At 38.2% G+C, this 17,259-nt stretch overlaps 1 protein-coding gene across 1 annotated transcript in view; it reads left to right on the plus strand.

The window, feature by feature from the left end:
* LOC107290481 (trifunctional purine biosynthetic protein adenosine-3) overlaps positions 1-14,881 on the plus strand; it is a 26,678-nt gene extending 11,797 nt beyond the window's left edge. The window contains exons 12-21 of the mRNA XM_029284820.1: positions 907-1,016; positions 1,833-2,040; positions 3,519-3,770; positions 4,039-4,191; positions 5,983-6,186; positions 8,141-8,290; positions 9,828-9,922; positions 12,420-12,561; positions 13,872-13,987; positions 14,654-14,881. Of these exons, the coding sequence (XP_029140653.1) occupies positions 907-1,016; positions 1,833-2,040; positions 3,519-3,770; positions 4,039-4,191; positions 5,983-6,186; positions 8,141-8,290; positions 9,828-9,922; positions 12,420-12,561; positions 13,872-13,987; positions 14,654-14,881 (1,658 nt within the window). The remainder of the gene's footprint in view (positions 1-906; positions 1,017-1,832; positions 2,041-3,518; positions 3,771-4,038; positions 4,192-5,982; positions 6,187-8,140; positions 8,291-9,827; positions 9,923-12,419; positions 12,562-13,871; positions 13,988-14,653) is intronic.
* Positions 14,882-17,259: the final 2,378 nt, after the last annotated feature.

A 17,259-nucleotide genomic window follows, 5' to 3' on the forward strand; every position in this document is an offset into this window, starting at 1 on the left:
ATACCTTATTTCTTTACTATATTTTCTGTTTAAAATACCCAGCAAAAAGATCTCTGGTTTCCAGTCTACGGGTTGGTTTATTATTTCTTCGATCCATCTTCTTATTTTAGTCCAGTATTTTTTCGCAACTGGGCATGTCCACCATAAATGATAATATGTTCCATGTACTTTTTTACATTTCCAACATGTTGGCGAATTGTTCTGGAACATCTTGGCAAGCTTTGCTGGTGGAAGATGCCATCTGTAAAACATCTTCAACTAGTTTTCCTTGAATGCCGCTGACATAGTCAATTTTATGTTTATTTCCCATATTTTTTCCCATTTCTCCAATTCTATATTATATCCGAAATTTTTTGCCCATCTAATCATTGTGCCTTTGACAACCTCGTCTTCCATTTTATATCTCAATAGGTATTTGTATAAATTGCTAATTAATTTTATTTTTGTACCATGTATAATTTTATCCAATTCTTGCGGCTCTTTTTGTATTTCATATAATTTTTTGTCCTCTGTATATTTAGATTGAATTTGTGTAAATGTTATCCTAGAGAAAAAATGGGGGGGGGGGAAGAGAGAGAGAGAGAGACGGAGGGAGAGAGAGAGAGAGAGAGAGAGAGAGATTACCATGAATACAATTTTTTCCCCCAGGTAATTATATCGATTCCTGTACAGCACATATTGTAGTTTATGCCTGTTACACCAAATTACGCAGTGCAAAATGATCCTTGTACATATGTGAATCTGATACGAGAACTTACAGAGTGCTATCTCAACCACTTGTGCACTTTCTCCAGAACCCTCCCCTATATCCTCATCCTCCTACAAGCATGATGAATTGAAAGGGAGAATAGTGTGGTTTTAAGCAATGTTATGGTCTATAATGTCTCACACTTTTATGGGTTGCAGGTTGCCCTGGGCATGATGCAATCATTCCAGCCTTCTTTGATTTGAGAGCCTCTGGTTATCGTGATCCCATTCTAGTATCCCATGCTAAAGGCATTGGGACAAAACTTAAGGTAAATGGAGGCACGTCCATTTTTAAACTGGATTGCTTGTACATAAGTATGTGATTAAAAAATATAAACTTGATCTAATCTCATCAGAAGGGAATGACTTGCTCATAAAGACAAAAATCACTGGCTCGTTTATTTTGAACTTCTGTTTATATTTTCCATTATATATTTTTGCACACTGATCATGCTGACAATGTGCAGTCAGTCCACTTTATATTTCAGTAAAGTCTTTTTTGTCCCTTTGTCTTTTTCCCTTCCTGTTTCCTTTTTTCCTGGATTGATGAGATAATTTTACTGGACAAAATATCTTCAAACTTTAAGGCTGCACTAAATGCAATTTATGTAAGAGTGGGGGAGTTTCTTAGCTATTTGTTTCTCTTTCTCAAAGTTGTGATTTCCTTGGTGCTTTTATATCTATTGCTTTTTCTGGCTTTTACTAGGTTGTTGGCAAGATAACATCTGATTCCGCAAGACTCATACAATTGATTATCTTTTACTTATAATTGTATGAGTCTTGCGGAATCAGATAATTGTATTATCTTTAATTATTGAAAATCCCAACTCCTTTAGAGCAGATTTACTTTTACCATGAACTATCCCTTCCACTGCAACCTTCTACATATTTTCTTATCAGAGACGAGGAAAACTTATACTACTGTATACTCTTCTGCTGCACTGATGGAAGCTTCCTATTAGCCAAATAATACTGGATGGTTTTCAGCTGAGTTTTTGGATCCATCAAAATTTATTGAAGTAATATTTTGTATGAACAATTATTTACATTACAATGTGTGGCTAATTTGTATGACTTTTTAACAGATTGCCCAGTTGTGCAATAAGCATGACATGATTGGTCAGGACTTGGTGGCTATATGCGTCAATGACTTGCTGGTTCAAGGAGCTGAGCCTCTCTTCTTCCATGGCCATTTTGCATTTGGAAAACTGGATGCTGGTGTGACTCAGCTCACTCAGGCTATCTCAGATGGGATAGCTGAAGCTTGTAAACTGGCAGGATGTACTTTCCTTGGTATGAACACATTTAAATCAATTTTTAAACTACTTCCCTGAATCCTAGTGGCACTCATTTCCAGTTGCAAGGCTGAATCTGAGAGCACTTCCATCCTACCACTTCCGTTCCCTAATCCCTTAGAAAGAATTTCATTTCTGTTGAACTTGAAACATTGAGACAATACAGGGCCAATAGGAAAGTCAGCCAAGCAGTGTCTTTTCCTCGTGGAGGAAGAACAATCTCATCGCCCTCATTCAAACAGTTATTGATCCTCTCCTGCACATTTTCAGTACATGTTATGCACATTTGTCCATTTACAAAACAGCCAGACAAAGCATTCTGAGCTGTTCATACGATGGGGAACTTCTTAGCACCAAAGATATAATTCTTCTTTTGTTATGTTATGATAAAAACTTTGTCATTATTGCAACTAAGCATTTCAATACTTTTGTTCATGGTTGCCCACTGCTAGAGCAACTGGAAAAAGAGAAAAAGAAAGGCATTATTTGGAATGTTTATAGACAGGCCACAGGAAAAGAATGCTGTAGCTCCGTGGTGGCGAACCTATGTCAAGCGTGCCACAGGTGGCATGCAGAGCCCTCTCTGTGGGCATGCGCGCTGTCGCCCCAGTCCGAGGCCTTCAGCTGGGTTTTATAAAACCTTTTCGCTTTAGGCCTCTGTCGCTGTGTGCAAAAAAACCACAAAGGTTCATCAATCAATCAATTTCAATTTCTCGCGGGGAAAAAAAAGATCTCACAAAGTTGGAATTGATTGATTGAACTTTTTAGTCCCATCCAGTCTGCCATTACCACCACAGCCACGCCCACCCAATGGGCCATGCCCACCCAATGGGCCACGCCCACCCAATGGGCCATGCCCACCCGACAATACATAAGTGGGTTTAGGGTTGCACTTTGGGCACTTGGTCTCTTAAAAGGTTCGCCATCACTGCTGTAGCTTTTGGGGAAGAACAGATAGTAATTCTACAGTGTACAGTGTAGAATCTAAGAAGAGGGATGACATAGAAGTTCTGGCCCATAAAAAAATGGCCTTTACAATATAGCACAGCCAATTACAATAATTCATCTTCAGGTGTGAATGTACTTCTGGTGTAGGGCAAAATTCACGAGGGCAAATGTCCTCATTAAGGGTTATTCCAGATAAGAAAACACATACACACAGAGAGAGACACAAACCACACTATCAGTGGTTTTCTCATTCCATGAATGGAGGTTAACAAGAATTTAGCTTGCTTTTTTCTTTTACAAAAATGATGTTTGAAACTGTGAGGCACTGTTGGGTGTAAGGGTGTAAGGGCTTTGGAAGCATCCCAACAGTTTATTCATTTATCAGTACAATACATTTTGTTGTTGGTCGTATAAAATCAGAAGTCGAGGCTTTTACTAATCTGTGCTATTTTAAACTGGATTTCAATGGAATGGTGGTTTCTAGATTTTCTTAGGATGCACTGTGTTTGATTCCTTCCTTTTTCCCAGGAAGAGAAACTAATGAAATACCTGCCACTTGTGCAGCTGGAGAATACAACCTGGTTGGCTTTGCAGTTGGTGCTGTGGAGCGAGGCATGAAGTTTCCTCGGCAAGGGAACATTGTCAATGAAGATATTGTGATTGGAATAGCTTCTTCAGGACTTCATCACCAAGGATTTGATCTTGTGAGAAAGATTTTTTTAACATCGTCCCTACACTATTTCTCTCCAGTTCCTGGTGGATATGGCAACCATACTTTAGGCATGTAAACACTTGCCACTTTTTATTCCACACTTTTCTTGGAAAGAAATAATTTTCTGTCATTAGGTATCGTGCAAGGGACATAGACATATACACTGTTATATAGTTTTACTGTATTAATTGCAACTCTTTGTATGTTCTGATCCTGACGATGTAGGCTCATCCCTAGAATACTTTGAGATTAGGAATTCAATTTATTTTGTTTCCTTAAAAAGCAGAAAAATGCTATATTCTGTTTCTTAAAATTAATTTCCTTGTATCTTAATAGGAGAGCAGTTGCTAACTCCAACCAAAATCTATAGCCGAGCCCTCCTTCCTGTCCTCCGATCAGGAAATGTAAAAGCCTTTATCCATATTGCTGATGGAGGATTGTTGGGTGGTTTTTACCATATCCTTCCTGAACGCTTTAGTGTTGTTTTGAGTAAGTAGAAAAAGCTTGGAATGTTGTACCAACTGTAATCCAATAAGATGGTGAAAAAAAATCTGCTAAAGAATTAATATAGGCATATCCTCTGGTGGACATGTGTAATATAATGTATAATTAAGGTGACCAACTTTTTTACAATGAGAAGGAGGACACAAATAAATTGAAGAAAAAAATTATCATAAATAAAACATTTTATTCATTGCAAGAATACAGAATACACTATAATATGATAAATGCATAATAAAATTTTTTTGTAACAATAACATTTTATATTGTAATTATGCTTACATGCCTATTAATTATTACTTAAATGAGTACAAAAGAAGGACTGTCCTCCCAAAAGGAGGACGATTGGTCACCTTAGTATAATGTAAATAGATTATATGTATGATATACTGTATAATAAACTTGGTGGAATGGAAAAGAAAGAAAACCTGGAAGGTGGTAAATTCATCAAAGAAAGGATGGACTAGGTAGAGAACCACTTCCTTAGGAAATGAGACTGAAAGTTTCAGTGTCTCTTATGCTATCAATTCCAAAATTTTCTACACTGTTCTGAGAGGAGAATAGGAATCTAAGGATATAAGAATAGATCTTTAAGGTTCTGGTCATTTCAAAAATCAACTGCTTGATTTTAATTTCTGGTCTAGAAGTTAACAGGAAAAGCTTGCGTAGGAATCCCCAACTTTGAGTGGCTGGTAAGCACATTTGGAATTTTGAGAGCACTTTATATTATTATTATTATTATTATTATTATTATTATTATTATTATTATTATTATTATTATTATTATTATTATTATTATTATTATTATTATTATTATTATAAAGTTGGAAGGGACCTTGGAGGTCATCTAGTCCAACCCCCTGCTCAGGCAGGAAACCCTATCCCATTTCAGACAAATGGCTGTCCAGTCTCTTCTTAAAAACTTCCAGTGTTGGAGCATTCACCACTTCTGGAGGCAGGTTGTTCCATTGGTTAATTGTTCTAACTGTCAGGAAGTTTCTCCTTAGTTCTAGGTTGCTTCTCTCTTTGGTTAGTTTCCATCCGTTGCTTCTTGTCCTGCCTTCAGGCGCCTTGGAAAATAGCTTGACTCCCTCTTCTTTGTAGCAGCCCCTGAGATATTGGAATACTGCTATCATGTCCCCCCTCGTCCTTCTCTTCATTAAGCTACTAGACATACCCAATTCCAGCAGCCTTTGTAGAAAGGTTACCTATTTACAAAATGGATGCCAAAAGAAGATAGCAATCTGATAAATTGATGCTTTCTCACTGGATAATTACTACTTCTGTCATCTGGATTTCCTCTGCTTGTTTTTATCTTTTCTTCTAGTAGTATGGTTTACTTCCAAACAAGCCCATTCATCATTTTTATTTTCTAAAAAAGTGTATAAGGCCCATTTGATGACCAAAGGTACTTTTGTAAAGAAAGATGATACTACTGACAAGTATTTTGCATTGAAACATGCTTATCATTTTTTTTTAAAATGATTTAAATATGTAAACAAAAAAATGATAATTGGAGCATAGATTCTTGAAGACCCCAAGAAAACATCTATGACACTTGGGACGATACTGAAGATCAAAGGGCCATTCATTTTGATCCTGGGGTCTCCAATCACATTTGTCTCAATCATATTCTCAGCTGTCTGTATGTTTCTTTTTTTCCCTTTGCAAATCATAAGATTAATCTGGGTTGTGATTGTTAAAGGGAACAAAATATAATCTATATTTGCACTGCTGTGTAAGAACTGGGTTGTCCTTTACAAATCATCTGCTTTTTAGATACCTGTGAGTGGAAGATTCCATCAATTTTCTCCTGGCTCCAAGAGGAAGGAAACCTCTCAGAAGAGGAGATGGTGCAAATATTCAACTGTGGGATTGGTGCTGTTTTAGTAGTCCAGAGAGAAGCTGCCAAGCAGGTGCTGAAGGATGTCCAGACACATGAGGACGCATGGGTGATTGGAAAAGTTGTCCACCGAACTGCAGGTTATTTAATTGACTAAGCATGTATAAGAACAACTTTATCTTCTTATTGAAACCAATTAAAGTGTGGAAAGATCTCTACTTGGTTTTGAATAATCTGTGTTAGGTTTCTGCAGCTATATCAGTATTTATGAAAGACTTCTGAAAATCCATCAGATTTCGGAAAAGAGTTATAACCAATCTAAGAACCAAAACAATTTCAAATTTACCTTATGGATTTTCAAGCAAGTATACAGTGCTGAGTTTGTTTTAATAAAGACTGTAGATCAACATTTAGCTCCAGTTCAAGGAGAAAGCGAAATACAAATTCATATTCTTCTCAGAACTATTCTTAGTAATTTCATGCCCTGTTATAATTTTACTTCTATCCATATAGACATAAGAACAAGGGTTCCAAGTCTCAGTTTCAGTATGCAGTATTCATTATGAGAAGTATAACTGTGCGTTGTCTTCTTGAATGGATTCTCAAAATGCACATAAAACCTTTCTCCAGTGCACTATTACAGTATATAAATTAATTAGGAAGTATTGTAGTCAAAGTAGACAAACTGATTTTGGTATCTTCTCTAAGGTTGTATAAATTGTGCCCTAACCTTTATGGATGTTTGGTAACTTGTGTTAAGTAACCTGTTGATCTCCAGATGTTTTGGGTTACAACTCCCATACTCTCTAGACCAGGGCTTTTCAACCTTTTCACCCATTGTACCACTTTTAGGATATGGCAACATCCGAGTACCACCAGTCACCTAGCAAGGTGTCAAAAACTTGATGACCCCCCCCAAAAAAGGAAAAAAGTGATAAAGTACAGGTAGTCCTCGACTTACAACAGTTTGGTTAGTGACTGTTCGAAGTTACAATGGCACTAAAAAAAGTGCCCCCCCAAGCCACAGCCTGCCCGCCCGGCAGCGCTCTTCCTCCTGTCCGAGGTTTTCATCGTTGTGAGCATTTCTGTTGAGGATTGGCCGTGGGGGCAGGGTGGGGGGGTATTTGGTTTTTATTCCCACTGTCTGCTGGGTGGTTGCAGCAGGTTTTGATCACTTCACATGACCCTGGGACACTGTAACCGTCATAAATATGAATCAGTTGTCAGGCATCTGAATGTAAATCACAAGACTCTGGAGATGCTGCAACATTCCAGCTGATCGGTGCTTCTTCTGGGCTCAGAAGCACCAGGATCAGTGCCGAGCTCCAGCTGGAGCCTGGCGCTGATCCTGGTGCTTCCACTGAGCCCTGACAGCCCCGAAGAAGCGCCAATCAGCTGGAAAGCGGCACTGATCCTGGCGCTTCCGCTGAGCCCTGACAGCCCTGCAGGTCCAGCCATCTCTCGCTCAGGCTTGTGTGGTGCTGCCACCGGTTCAGCTCATTCCCTTCCCCCACTACCACTTTTCTAGGATGGTCACGTACCACCTGCCAGGTGTCAATGTACCACAGGGGGTACCCGTACCACTGGTTGAAAAGCCCTGCTCTAGACCAGGGGTGTCAAACTGCCGGCCCACGGGCCGGACGCATCACCAGGAAATTGCGCCCACCCTAATGCTGGCAATGGGTAAAAAGCTCCGATACGTTGCACGATGTCACATGACGTCGCGAGTTTGACATGTCTGCTCTAGACATTAACCATTCTAATTGGGGTTGCCTTAGAACTAAATTTCAGAAGATGTTAAGGTTTCCTATCCCTGTCTATGTAATAAAAACGCTGGCCTTAGTGAGAAAGATGCTGTGCAGTACACTTTACTAATGACTACTTTTGAATCTTTTTGTGGCATGCATAAAAATACAGAGTATCAGTTTAGGAATAAGAATCAGGTGAAGTGTAAGAGATTTCTATTCGATAGTATAATTACAGGAAAGTTTATCCTTTTAGTAATTAGTTCAAAACATCTGGAAAAAGCCAAATTTAACTGAATTTTGAATGTAATGCTTGTAGTTACTATATTTTTAGCATATATGTCTTCAGGGTATCCCCAGGTAGAAATCAAGAATCTCTCTGAAGTCCTGCTAAAAAATAAATGGCCATTTTTGAAGGATGTTTCAAATGCAGACAATCAACCTCAGATCATACACAGAAAAGATAAAGTTAAAGTAGCCGTTCTTATTTCTGGAACAGGTAACCATACAATTATTTTCTGTAGTTACTAATATCGCACTGTATATTTAATGCATGCCATGTCTTATAGTTGAAGTCGCTTGTCTGTACTTTCCATATCTGCTTGAAGCTTCTTTCTTAAAATTTGTGAAAAGTTATCGCATTTCTAGTAGTTATGCTTTGGATCAAATTGAAAATTAAGTAGAACTTTCAATATCCAAATTTTCCATTAAACTAATTGTTCAAATCCATTGAATATCTTTAATGGCAACTGGAAGCATCTTCAGATTTTAGGAATAAAATTCCTAAAGAAAGCAGAATGGCACTGTGGTTTGAGAGGAAAGCTTTTTCAGTTGGATTTATATAACTGAACAGAATGTGAAACCTTCAGATTCTTAGGCTGCCTAAGGATGCAATACCACCTTGCAGTACATCCCAATGAACACAACTGAGCTCACTTACTTAAAATCCATGAATGGTACATTTAATCCACGAGAGCGATGGAGTTTTCTCCAAATGGGTAGGTTGGGGTTGAGAAACATGCTTCAGTAGATTTCTAAACTTAATAGGCAAATAAGATAGAAAGGAAACAATGTTAAAGTAATCATTTGAATTTAATTATGCTATGCTATGCTGTGTCATTTTTAAACGTTTTCAGATGAGAATTTTTTTTAATAGGCTTCAGTCTATTAAATGATCAAGAAACCTTTCATAATAAAAGAAAGGAAAATATGAACTTATATTTTCTGTCTGAATGTCAGAATAAGCCTTTCTTGTTTTGAGCCCCCAATTACACAATGTGGATCGCCTTTTCCTAAGGACCTCTGCCAATCTTATTAGGTGAGATAAGATGGGTACATTCCTAGTCCCAATAAAGGAGAATATTTCTAGCTCAGGGTTGAAATGAGAGGTCTTTGGTGCTCTCTGAGCTTGGTTGTTTTCTTGCAGATGTTTCGTTACCCAAATTAGGTAACATCATTAGTGCTAGATGATGCTAAAACCGATGACGGTACCTAGTTTGAGTAATGAAACAACCAAGCTCAGAAAGTGTCAAGGAGTTTATATTCCTAGCCCCTTTCACTAAATATTGCCATCTGAGGGGAACTAGGAAGCATGTCCCTGCCCTATGGAACACACTGCCCCTGAAATTCTGCAGACCTCCATCCTCTGAACCTTTTATAAAGCTTTGAAGATCTGTCTTTTTCTCCAAGTACTGAGATAAGATCAGATAATTGCACATTAGATGTTTGACTTGTTGCCAGGCCTTTGTTTTTTTCAATGCTTTAATCTGCTTAGTTTGATAGTTTTAATATGATTTTATGTGTTGTTTTAATTTTTGAATTTGATCCATCCAAATTTGGTTATGAGTGGCCATATAAATGTGTTAAATAAATGAATAAATAAGTAAATAGACACTGCATTATTAATGGGGCATTTCTTTTGCTTGTCTCAAGAAATTGTCATTTTCAGCATTTCAGGATGGAGTTTTGATGCATTTTGCATGTTTTTCTTTTATTTTGAGGTACAAGCCTTTCAGCACTCCTGTCATATGCAAAAGAGCCTGCAAGTTGCTCTCAGGTAGTCCTAGTAATTGCCAGCAGATCTGGGGTGGAAGAACTAAGGAATGCAACCTTGACTGGGATCCCAACCAGAGTAAATACTTTTTATTGTTTTCACTCACCTAAGAAAACAACTCAGCTTTCAGGTTGCGATGTGCAAGGAAGCTTTGTAGCTATCTGATTTACATTGTTTCTTGTTATGATATTTTTTCCCTTTTCTGAATTACTGCTTTCAGTCTGGTTTTGACATTAATTGATGAGTTACTTATTGTAATGTACATTCTAAAAAAATTACATTCATTATTTTGGATGCTCCACAAATAAAAAGGGGCCACATGACCCAATTCATTAATGTACATTTAGTTCCAGGTTAAGATATCTATATAAATAAAAATGTAAATGTTCGTTTGTTCAAAATCTTAAATCTCCGAAAGTTCTTCACCGATTGCTTTGAAATTTTGACACAACATTGCGTTCGAATATGCGCGTGTTTTTATATACCTACTATTATATAGATGTCACACCTGTGACAGGTAAAAACATGCTTTTTTTGAAAAACAGCGCCATCTGTTGGACGTAAAACAACACACGCTAACCAGTCTGAGCCACAGTAGCGCATGGCCGGGTACAGCTAGTAATCTAATATTTATTTAGAATACATCTCTAAGCCTACTAGCAAAACACTCACACTGCCTTCACACATATTTAGTAAAGGCTATAATATCACTATAGCCCAAGTGTGCCTTGTGACTGGTGGCCGTCCAAGCCAAGAGGCCCTAACTTCTTCTAATATTTAGAGGCAAGTAGACAACCTGTGACACATTGGATCATCCTTTCACAGATACTGCCTTCAACAATGACAGAACTTCTCATGTATTACCTTCACTGGAAAAGTTAGGATAGATTCAGAGGAGCCTAGGACAACTCATAACAACCAACTTGCTGCAGCCAACTCACCGCGGGACAAGAGTTACACTAATATCAAAGAAATGGTGAAATAGAATCATTAAAGATGCAAAAGGAGGGATAAAATGAAATGCGAATGATAAAAATTAAAATAATTTTTAAATTATTGAAATAATTAAATTGAATTGTTGACTTGTCCCATGGTGAGTTGTCCTGCGGCGAGTTGGCCATAGCGAGTTGTCCTACAGCAAGTTGGCCACGGTGAGTTATCCAATTCCAGATTCATAGATATGTATATCTGCCTTGAAAATAGCCTACCTTGAGCTGAATAGTACTAATCAGGCATCAGCACATGAAATATTATATGATATTTTGTGTTTGTCATAAAATACTATATGATAATTCTATGTCATATGAATATTTCCAAATTTGCCAAATTTCAATTCTACAGGAATAATGGGTCCCAGATTTTGGACACATTGTGTAAATTAGTCCATTTGAGGTACCTTGGTTCAAAAATAATTGCCATATGATGTACTGTTTCACCCAGTTAAAGATTACAGGAATGAGAATACATAGAGAGTACAGAGTCTATATATATATTATGTATAGTCTATATACTATAAGACAACCACAACTAGAGAGTGCAGTCAATGCAACAACAGCTTAATTACCACAAGATTTAAAGTACAGAAATAAATATGAGGGAAATATTAGTCAAATACATGCCCATTCTCTTGCCAGAGACCCCTCCAGAGTAGCAAATGACATCCCCAGCTGATCAAATGGAGCATAGCATCTTCTGGATGGTTTATACCAAAGTCCCCTGCAGAGTGCAAATATTTCCAACTTGTAATTTAATTTTACTTTGTTTTGACTGTAAATTTGTCCTTGCATCAATTGCCAAGGAATTCTTCTTAGGGTATGTCTGCCTCCTTGCAAGGTGCTGCTGGTGTAGTAGAAGAGTCATCTACTTAGCTTTCTGTCACTTTTTCCACATTGGGAGAAGTCCAAGTTCAAATAGATAAGTAGGAAAAGAAGCAAACAAGTGAAGTGAAAAATATGGCACCACACTATACTTCTAAGAATGGAAATACATTGCAGCCATGGGGGTGGAGATGACTTTTCCAAGACTGACTTCAGTGATTAGTATCATTAAGCATCTGTAAAGTTCAATAAATTGATTGTAGATACACTGTATATCTTTTTGACCATGGTACTACATGGTTATATTTTCTCTCTTTAAGTATGACATAGGTAATAACAAAGAGATCTCTTCTTACCCTCTCTGTTTGGTGGGCTAGAGGTGGCACTCCTCCTGAAATGCAATTTGTCTGGGAGTTAGTTAGCTGTAGTATCCTTCTTCCAAGTGATGAATTGCTTGAAAACGATCTGCACAATTGTCTGTTATTTGAATTATAACACACATTGTTTTTCAATAAGAGTTGCAGTATGGAGACCCAATAAATGGGAAAAAGAACTTATCCAATGCAAAAAGTGGGAATGAAGTGCAATGTATATTTAACTTTGAATCTTGAAACCTCACAGATTGTACTTGGTAGATGTTGTATATCCACCTAAATGCTTTCAGATATATATTGGTGACTGTTAAGAGAATTGTTTTCAGTGTTCACCCAAACATTTACGAGGTTTTGCCCTCTCTAATTTCCTCTTAACTATTGCAGGTAATTGATCATAAACTGTATGGAAGCAGATCAGAATATGAAGGCACAATTGACAGTGTCCTTGAAGAATTCTCTATTGAATTGATTTGTCTATCTGGATTTATGAGAATTTTGTCTAGTAACTTCCTTAGGAAATGGTATGGTAAGCAAGTTAGATGAAGTATTATTGTTAACAGTAATGGATCTATTCTTATTTGTTAATTTATTTATAATGATTTTATAAAATCATTGAATCAGCACATGACTCAGGGTAGAATACCTCATCAGCAAAAGCAGTAGAGTCATGCAAAACAATATAATAAACAAGTAGAGAAAAACAAATACAAAGACACGAGGACATAAAGTTTCAGGAAAATTCATTTGGCAGGATCAGTGAGTGGAGAAAGAGCTAGGTCTTCAGTACTTTTCAAAGGCACGCAGGGTTAGGGCCAACAAAATCTGGGCAGATGCTGTTCCAAAGGCAAAGGCCAGCAATAGAGAAGGCATTTCTATTGGATCTTGTCAGATGATATTGCCTAAACAAAAGAATCTAGTATACCAACCTTTCAGATGCTGCCAGATAAGGAAACATAACTGGAGGTAGATAATTCCACAAGTAACCTGGCCCTGAGCCATGGAGAATTTTGTAAGTGAGAACCAATATCTTGAATTGCACCCAGAAACTCACTAGTAATCAGTGCAGATCATGTAAAAGAAATGTTGGAGATAGGCAGAAATTATTCAGCATGGTTGTGTCTGGTGATGGCTCCTTGAGGAGAGATTGGATCATCACTCCCTTAAACAACGCAGGACCATCTGTTCTCTCAGATACATTCACCACCTTTTGCACGCAATCACATAACATCCCATTTCTGCCTGTACATAAAAATCCACCATATTTCTGCATTTTACAGGGTTATAGGTGTTGTGTTGCAATGAGTAGGCCAACTTGCCACTACATATTATATGACTTTAAAATTAAAATTTAAACGTTTAAAATGTGAACGAAGAGGGGCCTTGGGCATAAATCTGCTTTGGAATTTGAATTTGGCATATTCATTGAGCTGTGGGCACAGTGGTTAGAATGCAGTATTGCAGGCTAACTCTGCCCACAGTCTGGAGTTCAATCCTGACAAGCTCGAGGTTGACTCAGCCTTCCATTCTCCCAAGGTCAGTAAAATGAGGACCCAGATTGTTGGGGACTATAGGCTGATATTTTTAAACCACTCAGAGAGTGCTGTAAAGCATTATGGAGCAGTATATAAGTCTAACTGCTATTGCTATTTCTACTGCTGTTATTCCTCATTACTACTCAGAAGAGATATTTACTGTTGAAAGTTTGGCATATATGACAACCCTTTCTATTAGCAAACAAGTTTTAGATGTATAATCTAAAACATTTAAATTAATTATCTGTTTGTGTCTTCTATGTCCATACTATTTGATAATTCCCAATATGATTATTAATTGTAGGAAAGATGTTGGGAACTTACCCATCCATTTCACCATCAACTAAGAGAATTAACACCTACAATCAAGCACATCCATCTATAGACAAAATTGTTGGCTGTACTGTGCATTTTGTACTTGTAAGTATGTTTTTCTGGATTGGCAATAAAGACATTTTCTGTGTTCTATATATTGGTAGGTAATAATTATTATGTTCACAACTAGCATGGCTTATCTGTTTGATGTTTACTGTGATTTCATTAATAAAATAATATCTACCAAGATTTGGGAAATCCTTTTGTAGAAATTGAGGCTATGGAATATTGTTATTCCTCTACTTTTGTGTAAAGAAATCAACTCAAACATTCCAAATTATGTTATACCTCCTCTGTCCATATTTCATTGAACTTTTATGGTAATTAATTTTATAGCATCTACCTCTGATGCAACTATCTATAATTAAATATTCTTTAGATGCATTGGACTACAATTCCACCTACTCTTGTTAGTAGGGAAGGTAGTATTTTGCTCTGGCTACTCTAATATATTGGATGAGGAATATTGTCTTGATTTCATGCGTGACCAAAATTCTTCACACACTATCTAAATAAAATATTCTTTTACTGTACCCTTATCCCATTTCCAAATGTTCTGATAATTCATTGTCTCATATCTTAGTGAACAATTCTATTGTTCATACAATTAAAGTAAACAAGTTACTGCTCTGTTTTTAGCTATTTCTCTTTCACGTTAACCTTGCTAGTAAGTTTCTGGATAAGGGGTGTTTTCCCTTCTCTTTCTTTCAGGAGGAGACCGGTCCTGAAGCAATAATTGTACAAGAGCCGGCATATACAAAGGCAGAAGATCCACAGGAGGCCTTATCTGCAAAGATCAAAGAAGCAGAGAACCGGATCTTTCCCATGGCTCTGCAACTGGTTGCCAGTGGGATGGTGCAGTTAGGAGGAGACAGAAAAACCTATTGGAAAAGAGAAAGACAGGAGCTAAACTGCCAAGAGGAAAGGCAGGATTGTTAATGTTTTTGTAGCAGCGATTTCACATAGTGATGAATGGCAATGATTGAGATTCTAAATTCAGTTTTGGTTTCAGTCTGTCACTTCCTTTTATACAGCAACTTTCGCCCCCCCTACACCCTTTGCTTATATAGTTACAGCTTTCCTTCCATAAACCAGAGCATTAGAACCAGCAATGGCTCCCTGGGGTGAGAAAAGGTATGGGCATAATGTGAGCTTCAAATAGTTCCTCTTCCCAAAGGCCAATAGCTGCATTAGACACTGAGCCTGGGCTTTTTTTTTCTATCAATTTACATTGCAATACCTAAATCATTGTCAAGGACTTTCTTACCCCTGAGCATCACCAAAAAGGTCAGCCCAGGAGATGAAGCAGTTATAGATGGCCCTGACATTTGCTGCCACTATTTTCTTCAACCAAGAATATAGGAGCAAGACTGAAAGAAAGAAATGCCTTCCCCTTTCTATTAATTGAAATGGCACAAGGATAGCTTAAGTTTTGTAATCTGTAGTTAATCTGCAGCAACTGAGCCCTGGATTACAAGCTCCTAAATCAAAACGTTCACCAGCTTCAGTCGTGTTGGTGAACGTTTTGATTTAGGATCTTGTAATCCAGGGTCAAATGCTATAGATTAACCACGGATTACAAAGATTAAGCTATCCTTGTGCCACTTCAATTACTAGAGAGGGGAAGGCATTTCTTTCTTTCAATCTTGCTCCTATATTCTTGGTTGAGGAAATAGTGGCAGGAAATGCCAGGGCCATCTCTACTGAAGTAGTGTTTACTACTTATTAAGAATCAAATAGCAAAGAGAAACGTGTAGGTTTTAGACCAGTGTTTTTCAAACTTGGCAACTTTAAGATGTTTGGACTTTGACTTCCACAATTCTATAATTCCTTCCTAAACCCAGGAAGATTTCATCATGGAATGGTCTTAAGTTTCTTCTTTCTTTCTTTCCCTAATATCATGTTGCTGATCCTGGATAGAATTCCAAAAAACCCCCAAAAGTTTACCCTTCTCATTTAACTTTAAGGCAAGGGAGGAGTTCTATCTGTTCAGAAATTTAGTTACCTGGCTGTCCTGCTTTTCAGTAGGAGGTAAACGGTAAGAGGTAGAAAGGATTAGGTTACAAGTCAATTGTGTGTGCATTCTGGTCTAATGTTGGCAGTGGTGTGTATATATCCTCTGGAATTTGTTTTCCCAGGGTGTCTATCACAGTAATGATCTGAAATGCTTTAAACCCATTGTCTATATACTATGCTGCCTACTATTGAATAAATGAAGAGGCATTTAGGTTATGGCCTGTAATTATCTTTAGGTAGCAAATAAGCTGTTCTGTCATCCTGGCCTTATATGAATGGTGACTGTAGTCTTGCTAGTTTCAAAGAGGCATATGCCACACCACAAATCCTATATAACATTTACAAAAGCTTCACAATCTTTCTAGTGGTGACATGAGTTGGATGCAAATTGGTTTGGCTGCTACAGAGCTTATTGAACATTACTTTTTAAAGGCCTACATCTCATTGCAAAATGGAGTTCAGACACTTAATCAAATTAAGATTAGCATGAAAAAGTTTCACGATCACAGCTGACACCAGCCAGAGCACGGGTCAGCAACCCGCAGCTTTGGAGCTGCATGTGGCTCTTTGAGCCTTCTACTATGGCTCCCAGTCCTCCGCCATTTGCAGAGAGAGAGATAGAGAGAGGTACTTGCGCTTCCCTTCTCTCTCTCTCTCTCTGTGTAAAAAAGAGAGTGGCCTCACACTGTTCTCCGACAAGCTGACAAGCTTATTGGGCGGGGCTCCTGCCTTTGCTGCGTCTCCGCAGGAAGCAGCAGCTCTCTCTGTCGTGTGTGTGTAAAAAAGAGAGTGGCCTCACGCTGTTCTCTGACAAGCTGACAAGCTTATTAGGTGGGGCTCCTGCCTTTGCTGCGTCTCCGCAGGAAGCAGCAGGAAGCAGGAAGCAGCATCTCTCTCTCTCTCTCTTACACACACACACACACACACACACACACACACACAAACTCACTCACACTGAGTGGGGGAAGAGGACTGGCAGACCAACGGCAGGAGAGAGCCAGCCCAATGTGTGTCAGCTTGTCGGAGAACAGCATCAGGCCAGCTGGCTAGGTGAGCAGAAGATTGGAGAGAGGGGGAAAGAGAGGGGGGTAGAAAGAGAAAGAGAGGGAGAGAGAGGGAGGAAGGGAGGGAGAGAGAGAAGCACAGCAGCCTCTATTTCTTTTTAATTAAACTCTTCAATCAAGCCTCCACCCTCCAGGGCGCGCATGCGTGCACAGGTTTTGCAGCTCCCAGTGTTTTCTGTGGGAAACGGGCCCAAGTGGCTCTTTGAGTGTTTAAGGTTGCCGACCCATGAGCCAGAG

Source organism: Protobothrops mucrosquamatus, unplaced genomic scaffold (genome assembly GCF_001527695.2).
Source record: "Protobothrops mucrosquamatus isolate PMUCROS unplaced genomic scaffold, P.Mucros_1.0 scaffold_149, whole genome shotgun sequence".
Classification (NCBI taxonomy): Eukaryota; Metazoa; Chordata; class Lepidosauria; order Squamata; family Viperidae; genus Protobothrops; species Protobothrops mucrosquamatus.